Genomic DNA, 23927 nt, shown 5'->3' with positions numbered 1-23927 from the left:
GGGGCCCGCCAGGCCACGCTCGCCCGTACCCGCCAGGCCAGGCCACGCTCTACCGGCCAGACCTCGCCGGGTCCTCCAGACCCTGCGCGCCAGGCCCGCCAGGCCGCGCTCGCCCGTACCCGTCAGACCAGGCCACGCTCTCCAGGCCAGGCCGCGCCGGGTCGTCCAGACCCTGCGCGCCAGGCCACGCTCACCAGAGCCCGCCAGACCGGGCCGCGCTCCGGGCCTGCCAGGCCTCGCCTGCAACCCTCGGCGTCCCCGGCCGAACCCAGCCGAGCTCGCCACTCGGCCTCGTTGAGGCTGCATGGCCTGATGATCCCAACTTCGCGAGCGGCCCCAGGGCCCACCGCGCGGCCGCCGGGCCTCGCCAACACATCCATCAGAGCCTGCCAGGCAGGCAGACAGCCCTCTCCGTGCTAGTCACCGGTGTGCTCGAGTTAGGCTTCCCTCGCTACCCACTTTCCTGTGTTTATTGTGTCGTGTCCTTCAAAGTGGACTATCCATGTTGTTTCACCAAATTGACAAAGAATCCTCTATACCCAGGTTTTCCTCCAGCTACTGCCTCATTTTTCTGCTCCTCTTTATATCAACGCTCTTTAAAAGAGATTTCTATTCTTGCTACCACCGATTACCCTCCTCAGAGACTCCCCCTCGTCCCCTGCACTGGCTTTTCCCCCGGGAGCCACAAGACTCACTCTCTCAGCTCCAAGTCTTTGCTTACATGTCCCTTTCTCAGCAACATGTCCCCCACTTAATATCCCTGAACACGTACCCCTGAAAACGCCAGCACCCCTCTCCTCCCCCTCCTTTTTTACAGCACTCGTCACATTCTAATGTACTACTTAGCCAGTGTTGTTTTTGTCTGTAAGCGCCATGAGAAAAGGGATTTTTGTCTGTTTTAGTGACTGATTCACTCGAGTATTTGTTATAAATAAATGAATATTAAGTGTTGACTGTTTTAAAATACAATTTATTCATATACGTTTTTAGATGTGAATTAACCAAGTAAATCAAAATAAAATATACAATTTATTGAACCGTCCCCCATAGAGTTAGGTTGTTCCAGCATATTTGCCACAATTAACACTACAAAAAATATACTGTACAGAAATCTATGTACAGCGCTGATTCCTTTATTGGTAATATTTACAAAAGTAGGTTATAAGAATATATATTTTAAAATTTAACAGATACTGCCAGACTTTCAGGAGAGACCATACATGAGACAAAAACATGAGTTAAATCTAAAACTAAACCAGGTATCTTAAAATATCAAACAATTACATGGTTTTAAGAAAATGAATATAGAGCTTAAGAGGAAAAGATACTTTCACATCTTAATACTGAAAGATGCAAAATTCAATCCAGTGATCAACCTGGATGGCTGTTGTGAGATTTCTGTAAGTGTACACATGAGCCACAATTTAACTATCACCTAAAGTCAGGACCAGTCTCCTGAGTAAATGAAGTCATCTGACACCGTGACTACAATCGGATTCACTGTGTCCCACCAGGTCACCAACAAGAAGACAGCCAGAATCCCAAGCTTTGGTGGTGAGTGACCTCAATTAACATTACCCTAGCGGGCACATTGCCTCAAAAGGGCTGGTAACAGGGTTCCTGTCGTGTATATACAGCTTTTAACCCTCAGATTAAATTAAAACCATAATATTCATATTTAGGATGTCAGGGGGAATTTGAACATATTCAGTATTTTTACAGACTTGCAATGTTTAACGTTATAACCAATTCAAAGGTTACAACTGAGCATCTGATTTAGACTGTGACACAGGATGAGAACATCTAAGAATTTCAGGTTCATCAAATTTATAAGTTTAAAGTATTAAATGTAAGTGTAATGTGTTAAGTTTTTATTACTGCTTAAGTTTTCATTGTCAGATCACACATCTGAAGTACTGTGAGAGGAAATCAAATATATAAAATGTATAAATCATTTTAAAATGTGGTGATGATTCAGCTAGGTTGTAAATGGAACCAAATCTTGTTCACAGGCCCAATAAAAATGACTGCTAAACTCTGCTACAGATCTATATATGTAACAATATCATTTGTCTAAGGAAGAACTAATGTATGATTTTTTTTTATCAAAAATAATGTCATATTATTTAAACCAAAGTTTAGGTTTTAATATTCGTTTCTAAGTATAAAAAATGCTTTTGTAGGCACTATAAAACTTGCATCAATTATTTTCCTAAAGGATTGCAGATGACCATCCTCCTATAGCAACATATATGAATATGCCCATTTCAAGGCTCCTCGCCAACAGTCTATGATGCAACCATCTAACTTCTGCCAATCTGACTGAAGAAAAACGAGATTTCATTATTGCTCTGACTTGCATTTACACCTGGCTCACTAATGAAGTTGCACTGACCATCAGGATTTCCTCTTTGTGGACTGCCTGTTCTTAGACTGCCATTTTTCTCCTGCGTTGTATTATCATCTAAGAGAAGCTCTTACCTCCTCTAGATTATATTTCTATTTTACATAGGTTTGTTCTGAATGTCCTATTGTCTCTTCCCTTTTCATTGTAACTGGTCTGTAATTTCTGTCATATGATATGAAGGAGAGGTCTGATACTGTTTGCTAACAGATAAACACCTAAATTACACCCGAACTCTTGGTCCTACAGTAAGTTCATATGCATTTGGATCTGCTGCCATGCTAGCTCTCCTGTTCCTCTGATTTACTGGGAGCTCCAGTTTTTGTGGCTGTTCTCAAAATTCCTATTTTTTTTTCCTTGCTAGTCGGTTCATAAGAAGTTAATTTCTCGGGAGTTCAACTTTCTCGCCATGGTTCCCATTTTAGCTCTACAACTGTCTGATGTGCCTCTGTGACTCTCAAAACAACACAGCCCCAGATAAGCACACAGACTCTGGAGCTGGCCTGCTGGCATTCAAACTCACAATCACGCAACCTCTGGCCAAGCAGCTGACCCATTCTGTCCTCAGTGTCTTCATTTATAAAGTGAGGGAAATGATGAATATCACCCACTTCAAAAGTTGTTGAATAAAATCGGTGAGATGCTTTACTTAAAAACATAATGCCTGTCACATAAGTGCACAAGAAACTTAGTTATTATTTAGTTATAAAAGAAAATGTATGACAAATTTAGTTATTTCTATTGCATAACACAAATTAGCAAAATGAGAGCTGATTCAAGATGACGTCTGTACTAATGTGAACGTCACTTTCATCCACTCACACTAGTTTGCTTTCTTGAGCTGAAGGACAGGGTAATCATTGCTAGGGCTGAAAGTACACATCACCTAGCATTCTTCTCTCCCTTAGGGAGTTTGAAGCTCTGGGAAAAGTATCTGTCACGCATGCCTGCGAGTAAAATGAGATTGGGAACTGCTGGTTTCTATCATCATCAACCTGTAACTTAGCTTTTAACTCATGTAGTTACCTTCAGCTTCTCAAGACCCTTTAACCAACCTTTGTTATTCCACTGGGCCCAGCTTTCTAAAAACACATTTTATCAGATCACCTCCCCATTACCATCACAAAACATCTCAAATGGATCCACTACCTACCCCAGAATATGTCAACTCTCCTGCCTGGCTTTCAAAGCCTATCTAACTTGGTCATTCGCAAATTTTGTACAGCTATGCCAACCTCACAGATCATCTTCCTACTGACTTGCCTGCTTCTGGTACCTGTGTTACATGAATCTACACTAAACTATCATAAACTAGAAGACACATTTTCATTAGCCAAAAATACTACAGTCAAGTATTACAATAAGGTCAAGAAGAAAACAACTCCTCTTTCTGAAAACCTGAGTAACACTGTCTGACAGATCCACGTGTGGCCTCTCTCCATGAACCATCGAAAGGTCCCAATCAGGAAAATGGCAATCTCATTTGCAAGTTTTTTAAGTACATCACAAAATAATAAATTTGTCTGACCCGAGAGTTCAGAACAACCTGGTGCGTCCTCAGATCTCTATCCTGGGCCGCAAATCCCTCTTACCATGTTTTCAGCCCGACAGTCTCCTCGGTGGGAGAGAGGGAAACCAAGCAGGAGCTGGGCCTCAACCAGCAGACCCTGAAGACCTTACTCCTCTCACACTGCTTGCTGAAAAGCTCTTTTAACTGTGTTAGGAGTTTCCATTCAAAATGACAGGCAGAACTAACACAGTAAGCAGTCCCCCCAACGCCAAAATCCTACGTCACATCCGCTTCTTGCTGCCGCTCCGTCCCGGTCACACACCATCTCCATCTCATGCCTGGCCCTCACCATGAGACTTCGGCAAACTGCCTTGGTCAAAGGTCGCAGTGGACACCCATGCTGCCCAATCCGAGAACGGCGCTGGCGGCCTTTATGTCTGCCCCACGTCCCTTCACTCAGGCAGTGCCCCCTCCCGCTCCTTGTCACTTGGCGGGGCTGTCAGCCCACTCGGACTCAGAGGAAAGGGATCCCGGCCCGAAAGGAGACCCCATGGGGAAATAAAATGAGCCCTAGGAAAGCAAGGTCTGCGCCTTTTTCCCCTGGGGCTGCCCTTAGGATCATTTAATTTTGATGTGAGCCTAAAACCAATGACCACCTTGACCCCATGTGACCACAGGCTGCCTGAGAATCAAATGACCACAGAAGAAAACAATGTTATGAGGGGGAAGAGACTGGACACTAGAGGAAATGGGGGTGTAGGAGGGAGAAAAGTAAAGACGGGGTTTAAGAACAACAGGAAAAGGCAGAGCCATATAGGAAACGTCCTTCTATATCAATAAACACAAACGTGCATAATTCTTCCTATCCGCTGGATGGAAGGAACATAATTCAATCTCATAGTGAACGTTTCAACTGTTACCACATTGAACTATTATAAAACGTAACATGCGTGTTACGTATTATAAGCAAATATAACTGTAGAGAGCTATATACAGATAATCGTTCTTGCAAAACAGGGGTCCTGTACATTCGGTAATTCAAGGACAGATTTACTTACCCACAGAACGATAGCTGTTTGTCTTCAAGTCGTGCATACAAACAGCACTCGACGCCCCACACTGGGCAACATCCACGTTCCCACAGACGCTGATTTTATACAGCACGTGATTGTTGGTATCAAAAGCTTCCCATGTGTAACTAAAAAGGAAGAAAAACAATTCATCACCATCGCTGATTTGCCAATAATTAAACTTCTCTCTAGTTTTACATTCAAGCCACATTTGCTTAAAACCATCACAACTTTCATTAGCCAAAAATACTAAAAAGTCAACTGTGTTAAGGTGAATAGAAGGCAGGGCAGAAACCACTAAATGCCACCTTGTGCTGGTTCCATCCACCCTGAGGCCACCTCGAGACTTAACAATCACCAAAATTCTTAAAATCCTACCGTTAATTTAAGAATAGCTACTCAGGTAAGTAATTGCTCAAGAATCACGTTAAATATAAGATAGTAACCATTCCAATCACACCAGAATGTCGAAAAGCCAAAAGGGATGTTTTTCACTTTATCTTATTGAAAAACTAGTTGTGGCATGAAAGGCAGTTGTACTTCTGGTTTCACCTTGTAATTTACAGCCACGGTTCAGATGGAACTGACAAGATGAAGGTGTGCGGTGAGTCAACTATCTGATTCGAAATCAGACTCTTATTTTAGGTTGACCCACTGTGACAAGCATTTCACGTGCATGAAAACCCATTGTCTGTTCAAAACTCTGGCAAAGTAGCTATTGAGTAACTGTTAATGAATCCATCTGCATACTAGGGACAAAATAATGGTTTGTCACTTCTGTCAAAACAATTATTCTCGATTCTCCACTCTGATGGGGGAGTAAGCTTTGTCTGTTTTGTAAGCCGGGGGTCATTTCCTCAGCCAGGGCACAGACAGGAAATGAGGACTGTGACTAAAACGTTCCCTGCAAAATGCAGATACTGTGTTAACTCAACCGAATCGCTGAAAGGAAGGGAGAGAAATTAACAGAATCGCTAGGGCTTGGCCAGGCCAGGGGTGGTGGCGCGCCCGGGGCGAGGCCTTGAGGTCAGCACACCGGCGTTATCAGGCGTTTTCTACCCGAGGAGTGCCACCTGGACAACTGAAAGCACTCCCCAGAGCTGCCTTCCACTGGGCATCGGGGCAATGGCTGTGTTAGGCAGGGAACACCAGGCGACACGCCCTCCCACCTGGAAGAAGTCTCCCCACTAGCCTATCCGTCAGTGAAGGAATCCCACAGCGGGGCTCTTCACAGGCGAGGACTCCGGCATTCTCCTGAACGCCAGTCAGGGGGCTGATCGCATCCACCTGCCAAGAAGCCGAGCGACATAAGCACACGTAAGCACTCAGGCAGGGTGGCAGATTGTTCCCCCGGAAGCTCTGCCAGCCACTGAACTGCCAGCAACCTGAAAAACAGGCTGGTGTGCTCGGTAAGCACAGCGGGGCTCTTCACAGGCGAGGACTCCGGCATTCTCCTGAACGCCGGTCAGGGGGCTGATCGCATCCACCTGCCAAGAAGCCGAGCGACATAAGCACACGTAAGCACTCAGGCAGGGTGGCAGATTGTTCCCCCGGAAGCTCTGCCAGCCACTGAACTGCCAGCAACCTGAAAAACAGGCTGGTGTGCTCGGTAACGAGCGCCTGCCTTGGGGTGACGCCAGCACAAAAGCAGTTGCCACTGCACTCCCCCCGTTTCTCACCGGGAACACCTCAGAGCTGCTCCTAGAGTCAGGAGGGTTAAACTGCATGAGAAAATAACCCATCAAGAAGGGCTGTTTCCTTTGAACTTCACTAACCTTTATTCATTTGCTTCACAAATTTTTTCAAGGACTTACTGCAGAGGCGCTGAGTACAGCAATGATCAAAACTGACACCAAAAAGTCGCTGCCCTCCTGGGGTATATTCCAGGGGAGGTCAAAAAATAAACAGGAAAACAAACACACAGGATAATCCCACCTACGAGTATGTGCTGCTCCGAAAGAAACACAACGTGGCTGAGTAGCTGCTTCAGACAAGTCTTCAGAGAGGATATTTGCCCCGGGGCTTGAGTGACAAAAAGGAGGAAGAGTGACAAAAAGGAGGAACCCCGGGGGAGACAAGGTGGGAAGAATATTTCAGCAGACGGACTGACCACTGCAAGGTCCTGAGGCAGAAATGGACTCAGCGTGCTGATGGAAAAGACAGGAGGCCAGTGTGGCTGCAGCAGGGACATGAGGACAGTAGAAGGTGCAGGCAGAGAGAGACGCCTGGGCACGCCGGGTCCCGCAGAGAAAAGGAAGTGGCTTTGATTCCGTACCTGACGCAAAGGAAGGCCCCTCGAAGAAAAGACACCGTGGATCTTTCCTCAAAACGTTCAGCTAGTGTTTCTGTTTGCAGAGTCGTAGTAAAACTTTTCTATTAATTATGGTTAATTAAAGGAACTATTCCCTCTCGTTCCGGAGAGATGACTAAGTTCTCCCAGGACACCAGACGTCAAGTTTACTACCTTAGCAGTGGCGTCATTAAGCTGTTTTACAGTCTCACGCATCCGAGAGAGGTGTCTAGAAAGGTGTCATTTCAGAATGAGTTGACTGGTGGGAATCAACTCTAAAGAAATCCACACCATACCTAAAACACTGATCTTTTGTAAAAAAGAAAAAAAAGAAAAAGAAAAGAAAAGAAAAAGAAAAAAAAGAAAAAAGAAATCCACTGCTGTTTTTGTAGCGGTGATATTTAAATGAGGTAGATGTAAAGAGTGTGTGTTTGGGAACAGAAAAGAGATGAAAAAGAGTAAAATGAAGAATATCGTTCTGCTCATCTGGTGATTAGGGTCCCTAGAAAGAAAAAGTGTTGCTCCATTCCTATTTGCTTTGTCAAGATTATCAAATGGTAAGTGGCTGCGGGAGAAGGGAGGCAGGGTCCTTGAAAGCGCTGGCTCTTTTCAGGGGGCTGCTTTAACCACTCGCCACAGGGCGGCCCCTCCAGGCTGGGCCTTCGATGGCACTCACACTCCCAAGCAGCGGCAGCTGGGTGAAGTCCTCAGTCACATCGCTAAAAAAGGAAAGGATGGCCACGGCCTGTGTCTGAACGACACGGTCAAGACATCTGCAGGCCATCAGTACTTGAGACGTTCTGCGTCCAGTGGACGTACGTCCACTTTAAAACAAACAAACCTGCCCAGAGCCTTGTATCATTAAGAGCTCAGGAATAATCATTCGGTTAAAATAATCTACCTGAAAACTCATGAAGCGTTTTCCAAAAACCAGTGTGTTGTTCTGGTGTGCACTCCAGTTACATTAAGTTATCATCTAGATACGCTTCTGCTCGAAGTAAATATTTTTAAAGACTATTTCATAATAAACTTGGAAGTCATACAAATGTCTGATAGCACTGTTTAAGAAAATTACGTGTTTGCGACTAAATGATTCTAGACTCTTTGCCATATTAAAGGCCAAGCTGCCAGAATGGCCTAGGCTGAAATCATTCTTCGAATTTATGCTAAGATTTTAAAGCATCATGATCATATTATAGAAACAGAAAGTGGTTTCAAAAGCAATAAAGTATTATAGACTAAATTAAATTTAATGATATCTTTGAGGAATAATAAACTTTTGTCCGAAAGCTTGTCCACTAGAAAAATCTTTACCTGAGGTGAACACATACAGCCAAAATTAGGAAAACCAACAACATAACTCATTTAACAGCCAAGTGAAACCATTCAGCTGAGATTCACAGAAAAGTCTATATCCTAGACTAAGCTATTTCTTAAGACTTAAGAAAATAAACTGACAGAAAAAATGAGACCAACATATTAGATCAAAGAAAAAAATTGAGCTGTATATTAAAATTTTAGATTTTTGGCAAGAAACAAACCTCTGGAAGAAAATATTTGCAAGCTGTGTGGAAACGTAGCCTTTACTCAAACACACACACACACACAGACACACACGCACACGCACACACACACACGCGCACACACACACACACACACGTGCACATGCGCGCCTGCGAATGTTTTAAATACATTTGCTGCACAAGCACCTCCCGCAGCAGGAGAGGCATGAAAGCCCAAGCGGTATTTTCTTAAATTTCTAACACCCATATCAGTATGGAGGCTTCTAAAGCTCACCAGGGCTCTCGGCTACAGGCACTTCATCTGACGGAAACACGGGATGCGAAGAGGTGGAGCAGGAGGACCGCAAAGGCCCAAGGAAGCAGGTGGTCAGCGGGAAGCACGCGGACACCCTGCCCGCCGCCCCAGCCCTGCGCAACGCGGTCAAGGCAGCCCGCTCCCAGTCAGGACTGCTCTCCTGGACACAAAACCGTCTGCGCAACCACCCTGGCTCTGACACGTAACGAGAGCCAGCAAAACCCTTGCCATTCCACCTCGTTCGCCAGCATGTAGAATGCGGCCGATTGACGTCCCCTCCCACGCTCAAAAAGTCCAAATTCACTTCCAAGCAGAGCTACCAATGCTGGATACCCACGTTCACGCAGTGAGCCCTCCTGGCCGCGTGGGCTCGGCCCCTGAACCCACAGGTCTGACGCTCGCCCCGCTGGCCTCTCCCACTACTCAGCGCCAGAGCCTCAGGCACCCCACTGCAACTTTCCTCAGGGCGCTAAACGCCCGCCCGCCCAGGACAAGGACCAGCCGTGGGCACAGAGGCACAGAACCAACGTTCGCTGACGGGCGGAGTGGACGAGGACCGCATCGCATGCAGCTCTCACCACACGCTCTGACATCTGGGCAAAGCCACCAAGCACTTGCTGCCATTACTCAACTCTCTAGTCACGGTCCAAGGCTCAGAAGGATCGAGCCCCTCACCCAACATCACACGATCAGGAAATGACAAGGCAAGGACTGTGCCCCGGTCCCTCAGAGCCCCAAGGGCAAATGTGCTTCACCACTGTAATAAACGGCCTTGCTTATCTTCAATTCTTGAAAGGTTTTTTTAACTTTTCAGAAAATATTCAGGTTCAATTACAACCTTGAAACTTGCAAAATAGTCCACGAAACTTTAGCTTCAATCCTGTGACAATAAATGCCACTGGAATGGCAGATTTAGTGAGTAAGGACCTCTGAGGGTGGCCGAGGAAACGCTGAGAACCTTCTGAAGAGCCGGCGGCATCACGTCACGCCGATCACCAGATCGGTCTGCTTTCCCTTTCGCACAGTCCGATGGCCCAACACCAGAGCCACGACGTCCTGAACCTCTCCTCCCACCCCCGCTGGTTTCCACGGAAAGCAGGTCACTCCCCCAGCCCCTTCTTTCCCACTGGCTGCCCTCGCCTGGCTCTGGACCAGGCTGCCTGAGGACCCCACTGAGACGGAACATCTACGGTTTTCCTCATCTCAGACTCACTCTCCTCCAGAATGACCTAGCTCAGCAGAGAGCGGCCCTTCCAAAATCCCAACCAAGAGTCCAAGAAGTGTCACCGGTGACTCAGAAACAGCCCCCAACCGAACCATCAGATCCAGCAGGGACCAGAGGAGATGACCGAAGTCCCCCACGAGGCAAAGAGACCTGTAATTTTAAAGCGAATTCTGTGGTTGAAACACACCCTGCACGTGGACAATTCGTCACACCGGACATGCCAAGCGCAGGGGCCGAGGCCTCCCTTTAAAGAAAGCGTGAGACTGTCTGCCCGAGTAATCCCACGGCCCCAGCCGAAACTGCCGCGGACCCCCGCACTCAGTCCGCGTCTGTTCAGTGGCACAGAGGGTCCATTTTAACCTCATTTGGTTTACATTTCATAATATCCTGAAAGGTGTTGGCAGATTACCAAGCTGAAGGAAGCACACAAGCAGCGCACTGTCAACCAGCCCGAGACAGGAAGGCGTGCCGGCCCTGCCCACGCCGCCCAGCAAACGCCACGCTCGGGGGCCCTGGGCAGGACGAAAGCGACCAGGGGGCAGCACTGGAAAAGCAAACCCCGTTGTCGGCCAGCACAAGTGCCCAGCGTCCTGAAAGCTCCGTGAAGAGAAAGCAGAGACACCTCCCCTGGATGAGGTATAAACGTCTGTCCAAGAGAAAGAGAAAACTCAAAAGAAAAAGCCAGAGGCTATGACCGGACAGTATCTCTAAACTGACACTGGTTTCTTTTGGGGATGCCTCTCAAGGATTCACGTAGGTTGTCACTGAGTACCTGCAAAAATGCAACACTCTGTAAAATATAATTTGGTATTCTTTCATTTTAAAAACAGCTAACATTTAAAATAAAGTATATGAAATTCAATTGTAAAATTATGGTATGCAAAACCCCTTAAAGAAAAAAAAAATCTTAGAAAACCGAGTTCCTCCCCTCCAACACAAACAGCGCCGTGAGCTGTTATCTGTCCTTGCCTCCTGTATGGCCACGGCTTCACTCTGAGCTGTGAGTCTTGGGGTCATGGTGATGGTCACACAGCTATTAAACATTTTAATACAATTAAAACCAGCCTATAATTATCAGTATATAAAGCAGGATAGAGGTACAATGGAATCAGTAATAAAATTAATAAGCATGTATGAATCTATAATTCGGGTTCCTTTAAAATAAAGGTGGTGATGTACGAGCTAAGCTCACACAGCATGGTCACCGGCTAGAGGAATGTTTTTCTCAGTCTAGAGTGAGCAGCGAATCCAAAATTTGGGGGATGAGAGGGATGCAAAGTCTTTCCAACCTGAACATCAAAAAAAAAAGATTTTCCTACTTTGGCCTGCGTCCAAGTCCTCTAACAGAATATTCAGGAAATCGTTTGGCTCACTACTGCCCCTTATCATGATCAGAGAGCTTCTCAGCTCATACATCCAGCCCAGTAACCTTCAAAAATCTGGAACAGTCTCCTAAACTAAGAAGGGTGGGGCGGGGGGTGGGGAGCAGGGGGAGGGAAGGGAGCAGGCAGCACGGAGGACGTGGAAAGAAGCAGAGTTCCCAAAATGGACACTTGCAGCAGGATGTCGCCACTGCGGTCCAGCAGCGCTCCGTGGCTGACCGTGAAAGAGAGAGATCTAGCTGATCCGGCGTGGTAATCCGCACCCCGACCTGCAGGCCAGAGGACACACGGGTTTGACGCAGCATGGCCAAAGCTTATATAGGAAGTACTTCACTTCCTATTCTAACAAACCCACAAAGCTGTGGATAAAGATATGGGGCCTGCAAAAAAAAATAGGGCGAGGACGTGCCAGACACACTCTGTTTTTCCGTGGTAGTTCCACGAGGTCTAGCAGCAGAAAGCCAGTTGGCTAGAGAGGGATCCGGCTGGAAGCAAGGTGCTAAGTCAGCACCAGAACCCCGGGCGCCGGGGGCGGGAAACGGGGGCCGGCAAAGCCTCGCGACCAGCGTGGTGAGCACTAGCAGAGGTCATGTGGAACCGAGGGAGGGGAGTGTCCCTCTGACAGGAGCATGGCAGCAGGAGGAAGAGCCCACAGTCCCGGCCTCGACTCCTGCCCCGCCCTGACCAGCCGTGTGGGTCACGCTCCATCTCTCTGAGCCCCATCTTCCTGGTCTACGAACTGAGCCACCCGCTAGTTCGCTGTGAGGAAAACAGACTGGGGGCACAGAGTTTTTGAAAGACTCTGCTCAAATGCTTTCATCTGCCATCAACAGAAGGATTCAGACTCCCAAAACTCCAGTTTACAAAAAAAGTTGGTTTGGGGCCTCCTAAAGGAATGTCACATGACACTGGCAAAGCACTGGCGAGGCACTGGCGAGGAAAGAGAGAGGAAGGGGCCAGGCCCTCGTCTTGGGCCATCTCCACGGAGCTGATGGAGCTCAAAACAGAGACCAACGGAGACTCAGGACACACACATACACACACACACACACACACACTCTCTCTCTCTCTCTCTCTCTCACACACTCACACACACTCACACACTCACAGACACTCACACACACACGCACGCGCGGCCTCAGCAGCCTCGGGGGCTCAGTTCTGTCTCTGTCTCCGTCTCTGTGTGTGCTTGTGTGTGTGTGTCTCTCTCTCTCTCTCTCTCTCACTCACTCACTCACACACACACACACACACACACCAGGAGCCTCCTGGGATCTCTCAGGCCAGGCCGACCACTTTGGGCCTACCCCGAGAGCCTGTACCACGCAGCCACCAGCTGCCACCAGAAGAGAGCTGCTGAATCTAAGACTGCGGGCAGAGGAGCAGGGGAGAAAGGGCAGGACGTGCGCTTTCTGAAGCGAAGCGGTTGCACGGGCGTGCAAGGTGTGCAAAGTGCCCACCACGACGTAAAGCCGCCAAGAGGATGGCCTGTCCACCCATCGCTCTGCCAGCTGCATCTCAACTCTGGTACCAGGACGCAGGCCTGCCTCTCAGCTCCAAACCCTGCTCTGAGGATTTTTTTTAAATCAGAGTAATTATCTGGATGTTCTCATACATTGTCCCTCGTATGCATAAAGAGGGTTGGATTACAGGCTAAACCTCCTTAATTACATGGATGTCTCCACTTCCTTGAAAGTCAACCCAGCCCACTGCAGAGAATTCAAAGTTTCTTGCTCAGTCCCCTAGTCAGCTGTCACACTGGTGACAGAAACCCCTCCGAGACACAGCGTCCTTCCTTCAGAACTACAAGGGAAGGTCCACCTTCCTAACTTCCAGGCAGTCAGCTCAGCGGGTTTGTTCATGATGCTGATGAGGCCACTCGCAGGTGCTGGTCACCAGGCGGATGGGGTGACCAGGAGAAGAGTCTGCTTTGAATATGCCGGGGTCAAATGTCAGACTGGCTTGCGAGACCCGTGACACTCAACACCCAGCTGGGAAAAGGACACAGCACAGCCCTGTGGTGGCCGGTCAGACATCACCTGTAGACGTTCATCTAAAAATAACAGCATTATCTCACTTATTCCTTAAAGACTTTTAAGAACAAGAGGAACATGCACTGAGCAACTGTGTGTCCCACACTCTTACGGGGCCATCTGCGAACACTATCACTCACCAGCTTAAACGTAACTTGAAGAGAAGCAGCAAACGTTTACTAAGTTGCTACCCTCAGCAGAGACCGTGCCTCCAAGCTCACTGAGGAAACTGACCTCCCACCACTTGGCTGTCCCGCAGGCTCTGCAACATGGTCACGGCCAAGCCAAACGCCCTCGCGTCCCCCCCGACGCGCTTGTCCCACAGCCCTCGCGATCTCTGAAAGGGACGACTCCATTCTTCCAAGTGCACCAACCAAAAACCTTTCTCTTCTTTCTCTCCTCATATCCCATAACTCAACATCAGCGAATCCTATCAGCTCCACCTTCGAAGTATCCAGAATCAGACCACTTTTCACCACACCCATTGCTACGACCCTGGTCCAACCGATTATAATTTCTTACCTGATCTACAAAAACTCTCAGCTTCCCCCTTGGGCCACCTTCACCTTACGTCACTCTGCTGAAAAGCCTCCAGGGGTCCCACCTCCAGAACAAGAGTCAGAGCCATCACAAGGGCCCATCCATCCTCTGCCTCCTCCCTGCTCCTCCCCTCCATCCTCTCAGACACCCACGCTGCCCGGGCCACAACGGCCCTTTGCCATTCCCCAACCCCGTCGGCCACGCTCCCTGCAGAGCACCCCACCCCGGTAGATGCACGGTTCACTCCCCCACTCCCTCGTGGCCTCTGCCCAAATGTCATCATACAGAAAGGCCTTGGGATCATGGACCCCATTCAGAGGAGCCCGCCCCTCCTCCTGCCTCGGAATGTCAACCAACGCTTCGCACTCCCACTGCCTCCTCTAAGGGCCGACTTGAAACAGACAGGAGAGCGAGCCCAGCTGGCTCCCCCTTTGTGGTATGGACTCTACAGCAGAGCAGGGGGTGGAGCCTCCGAGGGACCTGAGAGTGAGGTGACTCAGTGGAAACACAGCCTTGTCACTTCTAGGAACCCCCTTCTCAGGCGCGTCCATGCCTGTGGTTTGGGTTTCTGTTTCCAGGCCAGGGGCAGAGAGCAGAGAGCATGGGGGAAGTTTTTGTTTTCGATACAAGACAGCATTTGAAAACGTACAAGTGGTTTTAGGAGGGAGATGAAGGCAACAAACTAATTTCACAGACAATCAAAATCCGGTGGTCCACGGACGCCTGCCCTGCCCTCCACCTCACACACGTGTGTGAAGAACACCTGCAGCATCAGAGCTGAGAGACGGCCCTGAACTTTCCTCGCAGGCCGCTCACTGGCAACCGAATTCCAAAAGCTACTCTTCGCTTGTCTACACCTCTTGCTCCTTCCCGGGTCCCTCGGTGCCCTAAAACAAAACTGAGATCGATGCTTCCCTGATCTGACTTCTTCTAACTCTCCTCGCCCCTACGAACAGAAATACTTGTAGGAATCTGCTTCCTGGCCCTGAGGAAGCTGGCTTCCTCGTGTTTCTGGAGGAGGGCTCCCCACCCCAGGGACCTCAGCACACAAAAGAAAAAGGAAAATCCCAGCAAAGGGCCCCAGCCGATCTGAGGGGCAAGTTTCAGGCTCTCGAGGACCGAGGGCCTGGGACCTCCCTCGTGAGGGGGGTTCTCGCCAACCTGCCCTGCGCTGCCTGACGCAAACACAAACAGGCAGTCGACGTGCTGCTCGGGGCACCTCAAAAACCGAGCCGGCAGCAGCCATTTAAGTAACACAGGAAAGCGGGGTTGGCGAGGGGCTTTCACGCCCATCCCATTGGCTCGCACTCCCTGTTCCGCCTACGACAGACGCCCCGCAACTCCTTCCGAGGAGGCCCGGTGAGGTGTGAGAGGGGACAGGAGCCCCTGCTGACCGCCGAAGCCCATGCAGAAGCCAGCTGGGACTTCCTGGCCTGCAGAAGTGCTGCAGCAGCGACAGGAAGGAGGACAAAGCCAAGAGAGCTGCGGGAAGGGGTTCGGGCGGCCCTGACATATGGCGCCTGGCACCCGCCCAAAGCCCACAGCCCCTGTCCTCAAGCTCCTCCTCGTTTAAGAGAACTTGAGTTGGGCTTTCTGCTACTTGCAAGTGAAGGAATCCTGAAGGACGCATACCTCAGAACCACAGAACTCTGGATGCAAAATGGACCCCAAGAATCACATAGTCCAGTGGTTTTAAAACTTTTTTCAAAGAATGGAAAAGCTGCTTTCTCCAAAGGATTCCTTCGTGGAGCGCCAACGCACACAGCAGACGAGAAAACGCTGTCTGGTGAAGGCAGACGCCCCAAGGCACTAATGGGAACCTGGGGTACACAGTAACGGAGCCTGAAACATCGCTGATCTAATGCAGCAACCCCGACTTAGAGGGAAAGCGATCACTGCCACCCCCACCCCTTACGAACACTGAGGATGGGCCAGCCACCTAAAAACATTCTGATTCTCACATCCGCCCTAAACACATGACGTGACACCCTAAGGAACTTAAGACCTCGGAGGCTCCCTGAGGCCTCACAACTCGAGAAGGGAAGAGTCTGGATTCAAAACCAAGACAGCGACTCCCCTCCACACCCACCTCTCCTGAGGTGGGAGCTGAGATCCAGGGAAAAGTGAGCCGCCGCGGCCAACTCGACAGTGTGGCTTCCAGCTGCAGGAAGGACACGCTGCACTCGGCCAGTCGCCATGGACAGGGGCTGCGCAGCTGTCTCCTGGCAGGAACAGGCCGGGGGTCGTGCTTGGGAGGGCGGAAAAGCACCTAAGACTAGAAGGCCAGCCAGAGACACGCCAGCCAGAGGAACGCCCTGCCCATCCCCCACAGCCTCCCCGAACACAATTTATAGCCAAGCTCCAACAACAGCTTCCAGCCCCCCTCTGCACAGCTGCACACGGAGAGGCAACGAATGTCCAAAAGGAGCCAGTGTGCAAGGAGGACACTCGGGAATCACCAGTGGCCACAAGGGGACCAGCACCATAAAAACGAGATGACAAATTCCAACAAAGGAACGGGGCCCACGGAACAAGAACGAAGAAAGCAACCAGAGCAAAGTTTACGGTGTCTTCCGAGAGGCATCCGTGAACAAAGAGCAGGCAGCTGTGACTATACGTCAATTGTTGTATAAAAATTGATGAAATTTAAAAAAAAAAAAAAAAAACAGAACAGAAAGGCGGAAGAGTTTATGAACGAGAACTGCGAAGCTGAGAGGTGGGCTACGAGGCATTTTCTGGAGCCCGAACCAAAGCGGCAGCCAGATACAAAGTATAAAAGACAAATCAAGCCGGGCAGAGAGCAAGTCAGGAGAAAGAAAAGCTGAAAAGTACAACTGGTGAGACTCTGACCAAACAGAGAGCATTTCCAAACACACAGAACACGATTTGAGTAGGTGCTAGGCCACAGGGGAAGTGTCAATAAATTCTACCACATTTACTGGTCATGATGGGGGTGGGAGGATCCAAAGATTCTAAAAAAGTAGTGAGTCCAGGAAGTTGAAATAATTAGAAATTTGGAGTCCGAGAAGAAAATATTTAGACAGGAAAGATCAAAAACTATGTATCGAAACCTATGGTCCTCAGGACAAAGAAACATACAGCTTTAAATTCATTTTTTCATTATGTAAAATGATTTAAAATAAAACATCTCAGCTTTTAAGTCAAACTAGAAAAAGAAAATTGAAGAAGTTAGTAATAGACAGCAAAATGAATAAAATCAAAAATAAATGGGTGATATAGATGGTGACTAAAATAAAAATGCTAATTCTTTTGAAAAGACTAAAAAAATGTAAATCTTTAGTAAATATGAGTAAGGGAAAAAAATACACAAATATCAGGAATTTTTTTTTACCTACCTACATATACAAAGAGTATTTTCAAAAGTCGCATGCTATATATTCATGTATGTACACATTAAAATGACGATTTTCTATGCAAATAGAGATTACTAATATTGGCACAAAAAGCAGTAGAAAACCTCAATACAGTAGATAAAATTGAAACCGTAATCCAAACTCCGCCACTGCACTCCACCTCCACGAAAGCACAAGGCCCTGACGGTTTTACTGGTGAGTTCTACCAAAATGTAAGAAAGAGAACATGTCGATCCTATACAAAAACTGTTCCGCGGCATATAAAATGCTAAATGCTACCCAGCTTTCTCCACAAAGCGATCGTATGCTGGATACTAAACTCAACAATAGCACAGCAGGGAAAATTACAGCCCGATCTCATTTGAAAAGAGCTGCAAGCATCCTACATAAAATATTAATACATAAAACTGGATGTATTAATAGAAAATAAACTCACTTTCCTCACATTATACATAAAAATTAACTTAAAAAGGTGATCTATAAAACTTATAGAAATAATCATAGGAGAAAATCTGTTTGATCGTAGACAAGTTGTCCTCAGCTGGAGGAAATTCTACCCCTAGGAGTCATTTAAAATGTGTGAAGATATTTTTGTTTGTTACAACTAGGGTGAGTTGGGGCGGGGGGGTGCTGCTTAACACCCCACAAGGCACAGGACAGCAATGCATAGGACAGTCGCACGACAAAGAATTATCCAGCTCAAATGTCAATAGCGTTGAGGTTAAGACACCTTGGGGTGAGGCTAAGATTTCTTAGGCCACAAAAAGCACAAATCTCTTCTAAAAAATTAAAAGATAAATTGAAGTTTATCAAAATTTTTAAATATCTGTTCTTCAAAGGAAATGTTAAGAAAATGAAAAGGCATACCAAAGCCTGGGCAAATATATTCACAACACTTATTATGCATAGCTAGGAAAGGACCTGTACCCAGAATATATAAAGAATTCTTAAAACTCAGTAAGACGATGCCACAAAAAATTTTTAAAGAATGAGGGGCAAAAGACTGTTTTAAATGTTCCACATCATCAGGCATCCCCATAAAGACAAGAAAAGGAAACACAACATCATGACTCAACAGGGTAGGAAAATTAAAATCACGCAGAGATACCACGGCGAACCCACTAGAATGGCGAAAATTAAGGAGCCGGGGCTGGGGATGTAGAGCCACCGGAGCACTCAGATTGCTGGTGGGAATGCAAGGCGGGCAACCACCTGTGGCTACAGTTTGGCATCTCCCATAAAGCTAAACACTCACTCATGGTCCTAGTATCTGCCCAAGAAAGAAAAGAATGCGCGAGTCCACACAAACTCTTGTACACAAACATTCACAACAGCTTTATTCTTGGATCAAAGAAAAAAATCAAAACTAAGATAACACATTACTGAAAATTCATAAAAATCAGGGGAGGACGGTGTCCATGGCCACTGCCTCTCTAGGGAGACCAGTCGTGGCCAGCTTGGTCTTCTGGGATCCCAATGTGACATTCTGTTTGTGGTGTCTCCGCTCCAGCTCTGTCCCCTCCCACTTTTCCCCTCTGCTTAAGAAATACTTAAGAACTATTTGGAAAATAAATGAATCCTGTGTCACCTTGTGAGGATTCAGAGTGACACTAGCAGCATAAACTCAGGCCTCTGTCTCTCACCAGTCATGAGTCGACCGTGAGGAAAACAAAAAGGACCCATGACCATACCCAATCTCACGTCTTCCACCTCCTCTCAGACCACCCAGGACCAGTGGTCAGGAAATCTCTGTTCCTGGGACAATAGAAAGGGAGGGGTGCGGGGGAGGGCAGTACCTGCAAAGTAATGAAATACTTTCTGCCACCAGCACTGTTGAATTCTCTCTGCCCAGCACAATACAGTTTTATATGCCAAAATCCAAATAAAGGTGAAACCATCTTATTTTTCTCAACCCCATCTTGTGCATGCGTGTGTGTGTGTGTGTATACGTGTGTGTGTCTTGCCAATAAAAATCTATTTATGAAGACACTGAGATTTCAATTTCATATCATTTTCATATAGCATAAAATATCACTCTTCTTTTATTTCCTTTCAACCACTAAAAAATGCAAAACCGTTCTTACCTCATGGACCATACAAAAACTACATAGGCCATAATTTGCTGATTTTCTCTTCTAAATGAGAATTTCTTTCCTTCCCTCACAAATAAACCAAACATCTAAAAGATCATCAAGTACTTCTCCCTCATTCATGCCAAGTACAAATCTATAATCGCCAACATCACGTTTCATCCAACTACGAAGCAAAGTAGCTGCAGACACGGGGCAGTAATTGCTCTCCCGCAGTGCATTCCCCCGAAATCAAGTCACATTCAACAGTATCATTTAATGACATTCTGAAAAATCACTCATCTTGCTTGCTCTCCAAGCAAAACAATTTTAAATAATGTTAAAAAGTAGTTTTACAAGTTTTTAGGCAAAAGCATATAGTACATCGTACCTGTTTTTCACTACAAGAAGCTATAATTTTGAACAATGTCTCCGTTTTTTTGGTATCTTCCCCCTCAGTGAGAAAATTTATCAATTTACACTAGAAAACATTGGTTTGGGATGATTGTGAGGAAATTCCATTACGACCCCATCTTTTTAAAGTCCCTCTCGGAAACACTGATAAAAGATATGAAGCCCAATCAGGAATGCATTGCCTAGAGGCTGTTCTCAGAATTAATGCATGAGGTCTAAGGTACTGATAATTAACGATCTTGGACTTCTACATATTTATTACTGCAAGAAATGTACTCACAAATAAATGCGGTCCAGGTTTAACATGTGGCCCAAATTAAGCATAAAAGCACTGTTCCTTTGGAAAAATCGCAGGGAAAAAAAAAATCTCCTAAAGACAGCAACTAAACCAACTTCAGCCCCAGCCACCTTCATTATTGTCTTGTCCTCGATATAATAAAAACTTTCAGGATTTACACCCAAACGACTGGGGGAAAAGTTGTTCTGAATAAATTTTAAAGTACTTAACTACTTAAATCAAGCTGGCCCAATGCATTATTTTGTAACTAGTACAAACTGTTATGATCTTACTTGTTAAGGATGTTAACACCTAAATAAAGGGTAAAAACTCACCTATTATATATGTTAGATAGCATTTTAGAAAGTGTAAATCACTCAGTAATGAGTAAGCCTAATGACAAGCGAGAGCACTGGTCACTTTTGGTGACTCTGCGTGGCCTGACCTCTGCCCACCGTCCTTTCACCCCCGCTGGTCCGGCCCCACTGACCCTCAGACATTCCTTTCACTTCTTTGGCCTCAGGACCTGTGTACATGCCAGTCCCACAGCTGGTCACACTGGCCTCAGAAGCCAGCACACGGCCTCCCAAGAAATAGCTGTGACTAAGAATCACCGACTTCTTCCGCAGCACGGGGCTCCCCGGTTCAGTAAGCCTCTTGACGCTTAGAAAACATGACTGAGCTGCTCCAAAGAACAGCGCTTTAAGTAAGTGCCACGTAGAGCCAGACGCAGTCCCTGCTTTTCCGTGCACAACTAGCAGAGGCTGTTCTTGCCTCGTGCATGAACGCAGTTCAAGATGCTGCTGAAACAGTCCCTCCCGACTGCCTGCCCAGAACTGGTTGGGGCCACAGCTCACCCCGAAGCTCTGCCCCCCTCGAGGGCCCCACGAGGTGCACTGCAGGCACCCTGAAGCGGGCCTGGACTTCTCTCCTGCTGGTGCTAAGGGACAGATGAAAAGTCCCTCTCGGGTTCTAAAGGAGAGGCTGTGTCCCCAGAAACCTAACTCCATTTTTGAGAGGCGAGAATTTACTCTTAGGGCCCTCGTTAAATCTGGACAGTGCAAACCTGTGGCTTGGATGACGGCCTCCTGGGGACTGCCGTGGGCACCAAACCACAATGAATGAGGCAATTTCAATGGAAAAATGCGTTCTGCATTACAACCAAGCAATATATAAACATTTGGAGTGTGAGCCTGTGTCCACTGAGAACTACCGCCGTAGACTAGCTGCACAAACAAATGGACCACTTGTAAAGTCTACTTTTCATACTCAGTGGAGACCTGGGTGAGTTGCTTACATTTCAGCCAAATGGACGCCCAGGGATGGTATAAAAAGGCAGCTAAACACATCCTGCTTTGGTGCTATTTTGTAGAACTTTTCATACTGGATCTAAAAAATGATCGGCTCACATTCCCATTCTTCAAATGTGTGCCAGAGTTAAGGAACTTTTATCCAATGTTGTCTCAAAAAGTACACAGATTTCTGACTACGACTCCCCCAGAAAAAGGTTTAACAAGTATTCAGGCCAAGGTATCCATTTAAAACAGGTACGGATAGGAAGAACTTCACTTGGCAGGTATTGTGTTGTTAACATGGCTCTCGAGAGGTCTCAATGTGAAATCGCAGAGCAGTAACAGACAAGGGGGAAAAATGTGGGCAAACCCTCTGAACTGACTCGGACGGTTTGCTGTCCTAAGAAAAAGTTATCGCAACAACTTTAAAGATATTCTCAGACACACAGGGCACATTCATCGTACTAACCATGCATATCACTCTGCAGAGCATGCTAGCATTCGCTAAGTTATAGCCACAAAGAACACAGGGAGAAGTATTAAAGACACAAAGGCCATTTTCTACTAAACGGAGAGGCCATCTTCCACCTGGAAATGAGGTTGCTTGTACTCGTCGCAGGTTAGAGGCTGTGATGACTAACCTAATGCAAAAGCAAGGGCTCCTTCTGCATTAGTTACAAAGTATGGGTCTGCCCATGTGGCCAACTTTAACCTTAACCCCTAAGAAATAAATTCCAATTTGTAACGAGACCGAGACTGCAACACCACTAGCCCAGCTGGATTCATTTCTTAGAGATAAGGTTGGTCACAGCAGCTATTATTCCAAAACTTCCTCCTTCAATGTCAGCTGCAACCCGACCTTGTTGTATAAGTTGCCGCCCTTTTCTGTGTCATGCACATTACTTGAGTAACTTTGTATCATCGAGCAGCTAACTAGCCTATAAACTTCGGTGCTGTAAAACTCTCACTCCCGCCGCCCTCTCCCTTCCAAAAAAGGGAAAAGAAAGAATATGTGTCTTTCCAAAGAGTGTCTATTGTGAGCTCAGCCTCACTCTCCTTCAGATAATATTTTCTGAACCTGGGAGTGCTAATGAGACCATCTCTGATACAAGGGAAGAATAAGAACCCCATAAACTCCACCACAAACTCAAAGTTCGGCTCAAAGTGGGCTCAACTTGGCTTCGTTCTGAGTACTTGCCAGTGCCGGGGGAACCGTGGACTGCTCACTAGTCTTACTGAACTTTTCATCCTGCTTCCTCTCTACAAAAGTTTAAAAAATAAATAAAAGCTGGATTTTCCATCATCCTAAACGGTCCAGAGAGGGTTGGTCAGGAAATTGTCAGCACTAACAGCTCCCCAGCCCTGGCACTCCCGGCCATCACAGGACACTAAGAGTCCTCGATGGGATTAGCGATTATACAATCACGGTTCCCAGAGCAAAAGACTCCACTAGAATAATCCACACGAGACAATGACATCATGTGAGCAACCAGACAGGAAGTTAGGCTCGGAGAAGTGAAGGGTGAAGTCTTGAAAGCCAACAGAGGATGGCCATCCCCGAGTCCCCCACCAAAAAAAAAAAAAAAGTCACCTTCTACAGAAAGGCTACTTAAAGAGAAAAATGGAAAACCCACATGGAGAAAATCAATCAGCCAATAAAACCAAAACCCCAACTCCAAGGCCATTGGTGCGGGTGAGCCTTTCCACACGAAGGGGCCTCTCCAAGCCCCGCTGGTGGAACTTTGAGGAAACGTGGAGTGGGAACAAAGCAAAGCTGTAGTTCCTGCGTCCTCCAACTTTCGCTGGCGCTCCGCTGTGAGAGGGCAGGCGCCGGGCGTGAGGGTGCCCGCAGTGTGTCACCGGGACGGGTCGCGGCAGCCTGCCCCTCGCACACAAAGCAGCCCCAGACTTAGTGACAGCCACAAGTGGCCAGGCAGTGGCCCCCCGGGCCAGCGCCAGGACGCCGCGACCCCCGAGCCCCCGCCCGCACGACCCCTCCCTCGGCCTCTCTCCCTTCACCACCACGCGGGCAACTCTCCCTCGGGAACGGGGAGACCCAAGGCTGGACTAGAAGCGACTCGGGGAGCCCAGCCCCTCCCCGGAGCGCCTCCGCCCTCAACCCAGCCCCAGTGCGCGCCCGGGGCACCGCGAGCGAAGCCTGCGCCCGGGCGGGCCACCCACCTGCACAGCTCGGGGAACTCGGCGCCCTGGGCCCGCGCGGCCCCCGGG

General features: G+C 47.6%; 1 protein-coding gene across 1 annotated transcript in view; it reads right to left on the bottom strand.

The window, feature by feature from the left end:
• IGF2R (insulin like growth factor 2 receptor) overlaps positions 1-23923 on the bottom strand; it is a gene marked incomplete at its 5' end in the record, with an annotated part of 98619 nt that extends 74696 nt beyond the window's left edge. The window contains 2 exons of the mRNA XM_025049054.1: positions 4973-5112; positions 23880-23923. Of these exons, the coding sequence (XP_024904822.1) occupies positions 4973-5112; positions 23880-23923 (184 nt within the window). The remainder of the gene's footprint in view (positions 1-4972; positions 5113-23879) is intronic.
• Between the last annotated feature and the right edge of the window lie 4 nt (positions 23924-23927).

This window comes from Pteropus alecto, unplaced genomic scaffold (assembly GCF_000325575.1).
Source record: "Pteropus alecto unplaced genomic scaffold, ASM32557v1 scaffold195, whole genome shotgun sequence".
Lineage (NCBI taxonomy): Eukaryota > Metazoa > Chordata > Mammalia > Chiroptera > Pteropodidae > Pteropus > Pteropus alecto.
This window is presented reverse-complemented; position numbering and strand designations above follow the sequence as displayed.